Source organism: Cydia pomonella, chromosome 21, assembly GCF_033807575.1.
Source record: "Cydia pomonella isolate Wapato2018A chromosome 21, ilCydPomo1, whole genome shotgun sequence".
Classification (NCBI taxonomy): Eukaryota; Metazoa; Arthropoda; class Insecta; order Lepidoptera; family Tortricidae; genus Cydia; species Cydia pomonella.
This window is the reverse complement of record NC_084723.1, coordinates 4,942,167-4,956,197: the sequence shown is the minus strand read 5'-3', so window position 1 is coordinate 4,956,197 and position 14,031 is coordinate 4,942,167. Positions and strand designations below refer to the sequence as shown.

At 36.9% G+C, this 14,031-nt stretch overlaps 1 protein-coding gene across 1 annotated transcript; it reads left to right on the top strand.

The window, feature by feature from the left end:
* The first annotated feature begins 1,519 nt into the window (after window positions 1-1,519).
* On the top strand, window positions 1,520-4,662 carry LOC133529857 (cytochrome P450 6B1-like). The gene is made up of 2 exons (XM_061867663.1): window positions 1,520-3,911; window positions 4,185-4,662. The coding sequence occupies exons 1-2, from the start codon at window positions 2,552-2,554 to the stop codon at window positions 4,352-4,354; spliced, it is 1,530 nt and encodes a 509-aa protein (XP_061723647.1). The 5' UTR covers window positions 1,520-2,551; the 3' UTR covers window positions 4,355-4,662.
* Window positions 4,663-14,031: the final 9,369 nt, after the last annotated feature.

The following is a 14,031-nucleotide window of genomic DNA, read 5'->3' as shown; positions in this document are numbered from 1 at the left end:
AGTATATTTAATATGTCTATGTCTCACGGGATTTGTTATTAAAATACCAAATTACATACTGCCAATCACTGAACAACAAGATTGCTAAAAAGAATAAATAAATAAATATTGGACATTGGACAAATGGACTAAGCCCCACAGTAAGCTCAAGAAGGCTTGTTGTGGGTACTCAGACAACGATAAATATAATATATAAATACATAGAAAACACCCATGACTCAGGAACAAATACCCTTGCTCATCACACGAATAAATGTTACCGGGATTCGAACCCAGGACCATCGGCTTCATAGGCAGAGTCACTAATACCCACTGGGTCAGTCAGGTTGTCAAAAAACTATTATTGTATCTTATTTGCATAATTTCCATAGAGTCGTAATTCAATAAACGGTTAATGTGACTTAACCTTTTTTTAATGCAGGTAGTAGCACGTACGGTTTTACTTACAAGAGACAAAGGATTAGCCGTACGGGGCCAGCTACAAAACGAACGGCTAAATAGGTATAAACAACGTGGTCTATTGTAATGGTAAGTTCTGTCTAGCAAAGTAGGTACCGGACACCTGCCGATACTGTCCAGACTAGAAACAATGTATTTAGTACATTAACTAGAAATTTTGGACGCGGCAAATATCGTGTATTGTTTCTAATTTACGTTAACGACATACCACGAATATTAAACCCTATTAACATTAAATCTCTACTTTATACGCGGATGACATATCTATAATATTTCCTAGCACAAACGAAGATGAAGCTATGAACACCTTGGATACTATATTTAATACAATTCTATTTTGGCTTAACGATAACAATCTGAACAATAAACCTGCAAAAGACTAGCTTAATACAATTTAGATTATAAAAAAACAATAGATTATGCTGTTATACCAGAGATCAGCTCTAGAAATTATACATACCAAAATGACAAAATACGTCTTACAAACACTTGCTCCCTATACGGTTTGAATATTGATGAAAATGTTAACTGGAAAAGTAGATAAAATTTCTTCCAAATTGTCTAGATTTGCTTATGCCCTTAGACAAATATTAACTAGCACAAACATAAAAGCTGCTATCTGCGCATACCATGCTTTGGCCCAGTCATGGCTCCAGTATGAAATTATTTTATGGGGCAATAGTGTAAACGTCAACAAATTGTTTTTGTTGCAGAAAAGATGCATAAGTAATAATTATCTGAAACAAAAGTAATGAGGAAATTTGTAAGTAGACCATATGTATTTCTTAAAATTTTTCATACTCACGCTCACATCGCTTCTGGAAACCTGCAAGTTTGTGCGGAAAAATCAATATTTATTTGACAAACCTAAAAATCCCTACCCGCCAATACATAATTTACGTCACCGGAATAAGCTAATCCAAGCAATCCAAACAAAGGCCCATACGCCGTGTCCACAGAACTATATCGAGATATCGTTCTGTGTCATATACCACAGAACATAAAGATTTAATTCCACGAGACTGTAACGTCAGTTTCCAATTCTTTCGTGTGTTTAACACATTAATCAGGCTAATTTAAGTATCCAGATATAACCCAGGTCCTTGGATCGCTCGCAAAGCTCAATATTACACTTTTCGAACCACTCGATACGCTCGTGGTTCAATTTTTAGAATCTTTAGCTTGCTCATATGTCAATATTAGCACGAGGGGTTAACTTTGCCCCCTTGTAAAACAAATACTACGGCTACTTTCTATCACCGCACCGCCCGCCGTCGGAATTTCCTCCAGCGCACGCTCTGGTTGTGGAATGAGCTACCAGCCGAGGTTTTCCCGAGGGTCTACAGTATGAGGTTCTTCAAAAAAGGAGTGTACAGATTTTTAAGGGTTGGCAACGCGCATGTAACACCTCTGGAGTTGCAGGTGTCCATAGGCTACGGTGACTGCTTACCATCAGGCGGGCCGTATGCTTGTTTGCCACCGTCGTGGTATAAAAATAAAACTAAAAACTATTATGGCTAGATGAAAACTCTTAAAAATAGGAACTACCTAATTAATTTATGCTCAACTTCCGTGATCCTTTAATTTAATTGTTATTTGATGATCTCGATAAAGCTACTAAATAGGTATAATTGATGATTTTTTAATAGCTTTATAACTTAATACTTCATCAGTTAATGCATCTCAATGCGTTGTTGATTTGACCGAATTAGATAAGGATTAAGGCGCATGGCACACTGCATGCGATTCGCACGTGCGACGTGCGAGTGGGAAGTCGCTATATTACGCGCATAGCGTTGTCTTCCTCAAACATCGACGACGTGACATGCGCCGTAATTTCGTCAGATGACACGCATTTTCTTATAAAACAGTTTTTTTTAACACAGAAATGAATAAAATAGTCTTGACGGAATTAATTATAATGACCGTAGGACTCGGGTTTAAGTCCATCAGAAAATTAGTTTAATATGTATTTACGGTATTTCTGTCTAGTCATGGTTTGTCAGCTTCATTATACTCGTAGCACTAAAGTATATATAATGTAAGATGAGAGGATTCGTTGTTTAGTCTTCATTTAGGAACCGACTCAATCATGCTTACTTTAACAATCGGGGGTCTCCTTTTAGCGGCCGTCTATTACTATCTCACTCGCACATTTAACTACTGGATAAAACGTGGCGTCAAGCACGATAAACCAATCCCACTTTTCGGCACCAATGCGAAGAACTTCCTGTTATGTGCTAACCCTGTGGATATGGCTAGAGAAGCATATAAGAAGTACCCAACTGAACAACTAGTAGGATTCTTCCGCGGCACCCGTCCAGAGCTGATAATCAGAGATCCGGAGCTCGCCAAACGCGTCTTGACCAGCGATTTCAACTCTTTCCATCGTCGGGGGATTGTGGATTCATCTACAATGGAGCCTCTTCAGAAGCAGCAAGTTGCTGCAGACGATGATCTGTGGCGTCAGCTGCGATTGCGTATGACGCCTGCTTTCTCAAGTGGAAAACTTAAAGCGATGTTTCCTTTGATTGTGGAGCGTGCGGAGATCTTACAAGCGCGGTTGAAGGAGATATCCAACAAACAACAAGCCGTTGACGCTAGGGACCTCATGGCGCGCTTTACCAACGATATAATTGGCTCCGCTGGCTTCGGAGTCGTCTCCGATTCCCTCAACAATGAAGAAGATGCCATGCGGAAGCTCGGACTGAAAATATTCTCCATCAACTTCACGCGTGTCATTAATCAAACATTGAAGAACCTTAACCCTAAATTTTTTGGGCATTTGAAGATTCTTGGAAATGTAGAAAAAGATGTCATTGAAATGGTTCGAACCGTCATGCAGCAGCGAAATTATGAACCTAGCGGAAGACATGACTTTATTGATATACTTTTGGAGTGTAAAAAGAAAGGAGCTATGACAGGAGACTCGATAGTAGAGACGAATCCGGATGGGACTCCTAAGAAAGTGTCTATAGAGATGGATGAGACGATAATGGCGGCGCAGAGTTTTTTATTCTTTGCAGCTGGATTTGAGACCTCGTCTTCTGTGAGCAGCTACACTTTGCATGAGCTCGCACATAATCCGCACGTCCAAGAAAAAGCACAGGCAGAAATCGACAAAGTGCTACTTAAATACAATAACAAGCTGTGTTATGATGCAATCCTTGAAATGTCTTACCTAAGATGGTGTTTGAATGAAGCTATGAGAGTGTTTCCGTCCGTGGGTATATTGCGTCGTCAAAGCGTGCATCCGTACACCTTCCCTGGCACAAAAGTGACTATTGACGGTGGTGTGACCGTGATCATACCTTTGGAAGCTTATCAGAATGATCCGAAGATATTCCCTGAGCCCCAAGAGTTTCGACCGGAGCGCTTTGATCCAGACGTTATGACGCATGAGCAAAAAGTGGCGTATCTGCCGTTTGGGGGCGGACCTCGAGCATGTATTGGTAAGTAGATTTCATTGTTTTAGTTCTTATTACGGTTTACGAGGCATTAAATATAGTTTGTATAAACTGAGTAATAAACACAAAAGTCAAAATGCAATATTATGATGCCATCAAGATAATGGCCACAGGAACTCTGAATTAACGCAATCGAATGGTTGTTTTCGTTAGAATTGTCTCGTTAAGTATAAGTTGCCTGTTGAAAGTAGGTACAGTTAGCGATGAAAGCTTGAATCTGAAATGATTTTCTTTTATAATAAACTTATTCGTTTTTAGGTGAACGTCTCGGAGTGATGCAATCCATGGCTGGATTGGCCGCGGTATTGGCTCAGTACTCAGTGAGGCCGGCGGGCGCACCTCGCTACCCCACGTCCAGCCCTTACTCGGGCGCTGTCAACTTCATTAAGGGAGGACTGCCACTTATATTCCAGGAGAGAAAATTGTAACTACAACATAGACAAACAGGACAGAAAGTTAAAGTACGTCTCATGTCGTCTCACTGACGACCAGTTTGGCCTAGTGGGTAGTGACCCTGCCTACGAAGCCGATGGTCCCGGGTTCAAATCCTGGTAAGGGCATTTATTCGTGTGATGAGCATGGATATTTGTTCCTGAGTCATGGCTGTTTTCTATGTATTTAAGTATTTATAAATATTGATATATTATATATATCGTTGTCTAAGTACCCTCAACACAAGCCTTATTGAGCTTACTGTGGGACTTAGTCAATTTGTGTAATAATGTCCTATAATATTTTTTTTTTTTTTTTTTTTTTTATGTACTTGGTCACAACGTATCAGGCAATTTTTTAGGGTTCCGTAGCCAAATGGCAAAAATCGGAACCCTTATTGAATTTAAAGATAACATTTAATTTACAGTTCTACATAAATACCCACTAAATAATCAATAAATTATAGTAGGTACATTGTGCAACGAGGGGGGTAAGTGAAATTTTGGATACGAGAGTGGTAATTTCCGACAGCCGGAGGCTGGAGGGAATTAAAGACCCGAGTTTGCAATATTCTTACCCCCGGAGTTACACACCATGTTTTTCATCACACTTGAGAAGAAAAAAACTGAATTTTAAGCAAAATAATTCTTAAATACGGTGACATATCAAACATTCGTCCACCATTTTGTAATTTTTTGGCAGGTGAGGCATCGAAGACACAGACCTATTCGGCATTCAGCTACGATTGAAAATTATGTAAAAATATTTTAAACGGCTGTTAAATTAATCAAATTAAATAATTTTAAACATAAACAAAAATATTAAATTATAAACGTGTGTGTGTGCGTGTTATAAGCGTGGGGACTATAGCCCGAGCCCTCTCGCGCATGAGAGGAGGCCTGTGCCCAGCAGTGGGACGTATATAGGCTGAATTATTATTTTTATTATTTTTTATATATAAACGTCATATTTTAAAAGTAAAACTCATTTATGCTACATGGTTTGTATGAATAAGGGACAACATTTTTAAAATAGCTATAACTCCCTAGGGTGTTATAACTTTTTTCCACAATCCATTACTCATGCGGGAACAAAATAGGCCTTTGTCCTTCAACACACCTGCATGAAATAAGATCTTTTTCGAGCAAGTGTGATGAAAATCAACAAAAACAAATCGACCCACACACACCCGAGTCAAAATATTATAAAATTAAATCTAAAATAACCCGCCCCGAGTTGAAATGAATAAACATAATAATTATAGGTATTCCTGATAATTAAAATTGTATTTTTTGAATTAAAACAGGTAAGTGGCCTATGGGGGTGTGAACTGCATTTTTAATGTCAGTACGGAAACGTCACGTCGTTTTGGAAAACCGGACCACCGGACCTAATTTAGCATTATTTATCTTTAAAACTTTACGTGGCTATCGAATAGAGAGTATTACTGCAATGTTCTGCCACCAGAGAGCAGCACTTTCACATCACATAAACTATAGAGTACCTTATACTAGCCTTAAACAGTTTTTGAGAAGTTTTTACTATAACATTGATGCATCAAAGCGGTTTGTTTACAGAGGCCTACCGCGAAACGCGTAAATCGAAATTTCGTTATCTGGCCTCTTTATCGTTCGAATATGCAAGAGTGATAGAGAGGCAGATAACGAATTTCGATTTTCGTGTTTCGTGGTAAGCCCTCAGAATGTGGTAGAGTGGTGCTCTCTACGCAGAATTTTGCGTAATATCCCCTAATAGGCAAGCTGGTGGGAATCGAGTACCACGGACGCTTTATAACGGTCAAGTAGCCAGTCTGCCAAAAGTAGTAATGCTTCTAACATCCGTGGCGCTTTCCTGGTTAGATCGAAAATAGGTTTTATTTTGGCTCCACTCGAATTGGTCGGATAGCTGCCAGTGCAGTGAAATATGGACTTAATTGGGCTTTTACCAGACTAGCGGCCCGATTTGAAGAACGATTAAGACACACTTAAGATCTTTAAAAGATCGATGACTAAACATGTCCAAATTGACGTTTATTTCGATTCCGCTGTGATCCCAATAAGATCTATCTACGATATTTCTACCATCAAAGTGACATTGGTTGCCTGAATCGAGCTGCTTCTGTCAATTATACGACATACAAACGATATCTAAATGAGAACTTATCTAAACCAGAACTTGTCGTTATTGTATTTCATTCTTCGAATCGGGCCGTATGGAAAGGAATTAGTTTAGGAGTCTCTTTAGGAATATTTGCATGTATGAGATACTTGGCGGCGTCTAAACGTGAAGTTATTTCATGATATAATGATAAGTCACAAAGTAGCCGAAAAATAAACACTTTATTATTACAAAAACTATAAAAGTGTGAATCAATTGTGACTTAGGATACGTGTGATAGGTGCTAATTATGAACGTGGACTGACGCATATTTTATTGCACGATCGTAAGAAATTGTGCTGAGATTACAATGTGCGGTAGACCGTCCACAGATTATACAGGGTGGACAAATAATAATGATACACTTTGTTTTTAAATTTTAATTACATTAAGTGGAAATTTTATTAAATATTTTTTCATAAATATATTATTCAGGGTTGGCAATTGTATACGGAAGATAATTTCTGCCAAATGTATACCACTAGCAGCAAGCAATTTTATCTCAAATGTTTCTGTTGTTTAAAACACTCGATCAATTTTGAAAAAAAGTGACAGTGATTGGCACCCAAATTCTCCAAATTTTGTAGCTCTTGACTTATTTCTGTGGGGCTATCTAAAATTACGTGTCTATGCTAACGAGCTGATGAAATTTAAACAGTTAAAATCGACTATTCGACACAAATGTACTAAGATAATGCCAAAAATGTGCGAATAGATGCTGAACATTGGGATGATAAGGGCTTACATTTGCTTGCTGTTAGAGGTGGACATATGTCAGAGATTATGTTTCGCATGAATTTGCCAACCCTGAAGAATATATTTTTAAAACAATACCTAATAATTTTTGAACTTAATACAGTTAAAATTTAAAAACAAAATGTATACTTCTTATTTGGCCACCCTGTATTTAATTTCATTTAAATGATATTTAATTTAATTTATTAGTGGATCTTTGAGCTATAGACCTCACGAACCACCATGGCTCCGCCATTTTGTAAAACTGCACAAAAACTCAATCGACCAAAAAATATTTATGTCTGCCTGCTATATATTTATGTAACCTGCCTGCGTAGCCAACATGCCAATAGTTAACGCTCCGTCGCATATCATACTCATCTCTCTCTATCACTCTTCCATATTAGTACGACAGTGACAGTTAGGGAGCGAAGACGATTTGCATGTTGGCTACGCAGGCTGCTCACCACATTTCCCAAGAATCGGTTGAGAAATGCGATTTGTAGAGGAGGATATCCGGACATACGGTATAATTTATGCCCAACCTGAAAGTAAGACCTTTGCTTTCGTAATAAAAAAAATGTTAATATTACGTACTAGTCACCGAGGGTCTGGCTTTATACGTACGTTCACAGTACTAACAACATAATAAGAAAGTTAGGCACTACTAACAATGCCGGATTTAGAGGTCTGGAGGCCTCGGGCAATAAAGGAGTGGAGGCCCTCTAGTCCTAATTTTTTTCCAAATAAAATGTTAAATTTTCCGTATTCTCTATTGTGAGGGCCCCTCTTTTGTGGAGGCCCGGGGCAGTAGCCCCGGTTGCCCTCCCCTAAATCCGGCCCTGACTACTAAAATGTCAACCCAGCTCTAAGCTTGCAATATTAAATTTACGGAACAGTTGCCGGAACTGTCTCTGCATACCTTGAAACCCGCTTTACCGCTCCGTTGTGAATTTAAATTGTAACTGACTTTATGGAAGTTTAGTAGGTACGTGAACCACACTCCAAGGATAACTTATTTATAGAGAGGGAAATATGGGTATAAGCTGTTATTGTATTTTATAATACGAGTATCAATTTTCATATTTCCGGCCGTGGAATGAGCTGATGCCTTTTTCTCGAGGTTCCTCAAAAAAAAGTAATGTAAATGTTTTTAAAGGGTCGGCAACGTGCATGTAACACTCCTGAAATTGAAGGCGTCCATAGGCTATGGTAACCACTTACTATCTGTCCGGTCGTATGCTTGTTGCCACAAAGTGGTATAAAAAAACAATTATTATCAAAGTTAAATATGATTACTGCATAGTTGGTAAAACATAGAGATAAAACGTGTATTTATGTATTGTCACATAGCGCCATCTAGTGGTGTTAGCGTAACTTCGTTGTTTTTTTATTTCTCTTAGTGTTATATTTTTTTAGAAATATGAAACATGATTTAATTTAATTAGTTTAGTTACAAATATAAATAGTTGTATTTCAGCATTTTTTTCTGGATATTGTGTCGTTAGGTAATGAAACCTACATGTTTTAAAGGTAGCACAATTTGACTGACAACACACAGTTCTGGCTGAAAAGAGCACTAAATTTGAAATGTAGGGAAAAAAAGAAGGAGAAGAAAAGACGGCATTGGTTTGTGTCAGAATACTGATTGTTACAAAAATTAAAATAGATATTTATAAAACTCAGCGTGGAAATTTATTGTCGCCATACGAGTATATAGTTCCGGAGATTCAGATTTTGGTTTCTGGATTTTAATAGGTCGAGGCAAATGTTGCTTTCCTTTGCCAAGTTGCTGAGGAAAGAGGAGCGTGCCCTTGAGCGTGGCAGGCTGATGTAAGAGACGGGTCTTCTCTTCATCCGGTTCGGGACGCCTTCACGGCCATTGTTACGAGTTCCAACCCAAATGCTATTTTTGACTGCAGCAGACTTTTTCTGTCGTCTGTCTTGTTCGTCAGGCGGAATGCAGAGGAGTTAATTCGGAGGAATAAACATCGTCTGTGGCAGCAGGTATGTGTTGGCCCTTTGGAAACCTTTGAAAACCTTAGGAAATCCTTTGGAAACCCTTAGAAATCCCTTAGGTAGCCCTTAAGAAGCTCATAGTTTACTTGTAGAACAAGTTTTGTCATTGTCATAGATCGGTAACCTTTTGCTTTTGTCACATTTATAATGAATAATTTTAATATCATAATCAAGGTTTACTGAGGTCTGATGGACAGTGTTGCTTGCCAAATTTAATGCTTAGGTGTAACTTTTCATATAATAATTACCAGAATAAAATTTAATTAAACAACTAGTTTGTTGGTGATTTATCCTATAGTGTAAGAATACAGATATGAATGAACCAACAGCTCTACCGTTAGCAGACTGAGCTAGAAGTTGAATTTTTTAGGGTATGTAGGAGGTTTGAAAGAAGAAATAAAATATATATCAAGGAACTCTCTTGTTTTTCTTTCCTTTAGTACATCCCTAGGTATTATGTAACCAGCCGGGTACATTTCATAGGTTTACAGGTTACAGTATCTACCATTTCTTGTAACCTATGTAAAATAAATGAGAAAAACCTCGCTTTCTACGTACTTCTACAGTATTTAAAACATAATAAGAAAGTTAGGGACTATTAAAATGTCAACCCAGCTCTAAGCTTGCAATATTAAATTTACGGAATAGTTGCCGGAACCGTTTCTGCATACCTTATGAAACCCGCTTTACCTACTACCGCTCCGTTGTGAATTTAAATTGTTTAAAACTGACTTTATGGAAAGTTTCGTAGTGTGAGCTTTTTATAGCACACTCGAAGTCTGATAATTTAGGGGTTTCATGAATATTATGTGTTATATAATTTCCCTTTTCACACTCCGTGAGACATATTGCCTAATGCAGTGGTGGACAATCTTACAATATACCTCCATCAAATAAAATCAAATAAAGCTAAGTACACCGGCTCCGACGCGAGAATAGGTATAGGCGCGTAATAATAATAATAAATGTGTAAAATCCTTTTCACCACACCAGCTGGTAAAGGCTCTCTTGAAATTTAAAAAACGGATGAGAAAGTTGTATTTTATCCACGAGCGGCAAAGTAATTAGATGCAAATTTTCAGTTGTTTCCTCATTTTGAATGGTGAAATTGACTTTTAAGTGCTGATTTTGAATGATAAATATGTAATAGGGATCACTTGGAATTGTTTTGTAATATTTTACAGTTTAGTAATTGCCTCTCGTTGGTGTGGTGAAACATTTTGTGTTTTACTCGGTGGCAAAGTTTTTTTAACCCTCGTGCTTTGAAACCTTCGCAATGCTTAAGATCCCATTTTGGAAGCACTTGCTACGCTCGTGGTTCAATTTCGGATTTTTTCGCTTGTTTGGGTATTGGGGTTAAGCAATAGCTTTGCCCCCTTGTGAAACAAATAACTATTCATTTCTAAATCTTGCTAGAGTGCTACCTTCTATACAGAAATGTTTGTCACTAATTAGTAGATGATTTTATCAAGACATTCATACAGCATTCATTCTCTTAATATTCATTAATGACGCGCCATATTGCGGAATTTCATTGGAACTAAATTTTTCATACTAAACTGAACTGTCACCCTATACATGAGAATAAAAGCGCCCTCTTGACAATGATCCTATATTTCTGTTCGGGCTTTAATATGTATGACACCCACGTTGTATTTTTTTTATATGGCTTTTTATTAATTTGCCAGTGTCATGTCGATTTATGTTAACAATAATAATATAATAAATTAAAAATAAACAAAAATTTCGGAACGCGAATTCTTACCAGAGCTACAGTTCCTAATCCGAGTGAATATTCCTGTAAATCAAAAGGGTTAGTATGGGTTAGAGAAAACAATTCACAACTACTAGACTATTAAAAACATGAAAAACAATATATTAGTGTTACAATCAAAACATTAAAACTTTAAATTGTTAATCTTACAATAAGAAATCAGGGCCACCAGGATGTCCCTATCATTAGCTTTAATCAACTCCGAAATGTGGGTGGGGAGAGAGACTTTGAGTCTTATAAGAAAATGAAAACTTCGATCGACGAAATCAAAGCAAGTAGGTACTTATAAGTAAACAGTGTGAAATAGAAACAAAAACATCATTTTATAGTTTACCCAAATGGTGGGTGCCGTGGGTGGTTTAATAAAGATCCAGGTACGAGTATTAAATTCCTTTCTTAGCTATCAATCTAGGGCGTTACAGAATCGTGATTAAAACACCCAAAACGATCTCTGCGGCGACCATCCATTCGTCTGACTGACATCACCGGCTCCGGGCAGATTAATCATACAAATTGACAGGGCGATATTCTAAAATAGCGCCGCCATCTTGTTTAGTTCCTGGTTTCGTTGGACTTCGAGATTGATACCCGACTATGTTATTAAAAAGTCTAAAAACTAGGAGAGAGTAAGGGATAAGGGGTTATTTGGTCTACATGGTTTACGGACACTTTCTGATAAGAGCGATAGGGAAGTTATATATAATTATTATAACAAGTAGATTTACTACAAGGACCACATAATGTAATTTACGTAAAGTGTATAAAGTAACCGATCTCCGAACGCAAAAAAATCATGTGCCAAAACAAATTTCTTTGAAGTTTTACTTGTCAAATTCAATTTGTTAGAAAATCGTTTTTCTCCATTTCTCCCGCTAAATGTTGCTGATTTACCGAAAAAAAAAATACGGTAAGTGCTATGTGTTGTAATATTTTTTTGGTTGCATATTAATGTATGTGTAGTATGTCAAAATTTATGACATTTTTTTTAAAAGTTCGTGGTTCACATATGACCTCTGCCTGATTGGGATCAAAACAAATGGTTGGTATGTGGCCACTGCTGTGCTATACTATGAAGAAAAAACTCATATAGGTGATGTTTGGCCCTATGGTTGACTGGTAGAGAATGCCATTTGGCATTAAGTCCGCCATTTGTACATTGTTGTATATATTTTGTGCAATAAAGTTTAAATAAAATAAATATAGCATAATATGAGTAATATTTTATTTTAGAACCTCATTTCACTCTTTTCTTATATAAAATCGAATAAATGGCTTTATTTTATAACTTAAACGGTGGTTTTATTATGTCGACGATTACATATAGTAAAGGACTGACTAACAATAAAAAATCTATGAGTATGTATAGCTAGTTATAAAATCCCTGGTAGCTGGCAGAGGGCATATGTTCGCCGAGGGGCGTGTGGATTGTTATCACACCACCATGCGCAAGAGAGCAACTTCAGAAGCGGGACGTGCGCGCGCCGGCGGCAGCGCCCTGCTGGCAGTCGTCGACGACAGGCTTGACGGTCCATTTATGGGACACTGGTTGTCATTGCATGCACCAGTTGTTGGAGTTATGGGTAACTGGGCTAAATGACGTACCTGAGTAAGATTTTGGAATTCATTCCTGTTGACATTTATAATTTAATCCTAAGCTATTCATTTTTAATTATTTTTTATTGTATTTAATTTTGCTTTTATTTTAATTTACCTATATAGTACTTATGCCATTGTGTCGTTATATGTTTGTCTCATTGTGTCATGGGCTAGAAAATAAGCCTGAAATAAATTATTATTATTTTATTTTGATTTATTTTATATATCGACCATAGGGCTTAATTTAAATATTGTAAGCAAAAAAAAAAACAAAAAAATATTGTGCTATTAACGCGTTGTCAATATTTAATAGTAAAAAAAGCGTCAGGCCTGTTTAAGGATCAAATTAAAATCTCAGAATAACACCCACTGTCATGGACAGTTGAAAAATGGTTTCATTACAGATAAAAAATACGAGATCCTTAAGTTATTCGAATATCGTAATCTTGATATATATAGATGGATATGAAGATGTATATTTTCGTTTTAAATGGTTTTGCAGTTCCTAGTTAAGAGGAAATAGCAGCCGAGCCCCTTCTCAGATTTGAGAATTTTAGGTAAATATCTCCGTCGCGCTGGTGGGGGCGGCTCATAAAATTGGTGCGATAAAGACAACTGCAGCTTTTAGGCGAAAAATAACAGAAATCGACAATTCGTTCTCGACATTTTCCTCCTCCAAAGCTTAACCAATCGTAATTAAAATTTTGGGAACGGAATGAGAAATGATCTGTGTCTGACCGTTTTGATTTTTGCGTTTATTGTTGCAGATTTTGTATACTAGGCATTTATTTACGTCGTATTTATTTTGCCGTTTTAAGCGCTTTTTAAAGTATCCTAGTTCGTATAAGACAAGAATATCAAAAAAAGCAAAACATATAGATATTGAATTAATTAAAAAATATATTCATCTAGGTCCAACATCCAGAGAGCAAACTGTCGAGAACGTTTGTATGAAAAAAACGGCTACTAATGTTTCCTCTTAAAGTAAGCTGAAGTTATTTTATAAATTACGAGTAGTAACGTAAATATTCCATTAGTACCATCAGTTTCATCAGTATATTGTTCCATTTTTAATTCAGTAATTATCGCTATAGAGGTGTGAAACCAGTGTGTTTATTTAATTTAGATACTTAGATAATTTATCTTGACTTCTACTCGAATGACCTATTGAGACTTACTGTTTGTGATGTAATGATGTTATTTTACGTATCAGTTTAAACTTCTAGTTTGTCTAAATTTGGAATATCAAAACTTGACAGTTACCGGTGACAATGCTAATTAAATTACATTTTAAATGGGCATGTCACTGGTCATAACTCAAAGGAGTTGAATTTCCCTTCTGATCTTTAACAAGTATACAGTGTGTAATTTTGATAAGACCGCAAACTTAAA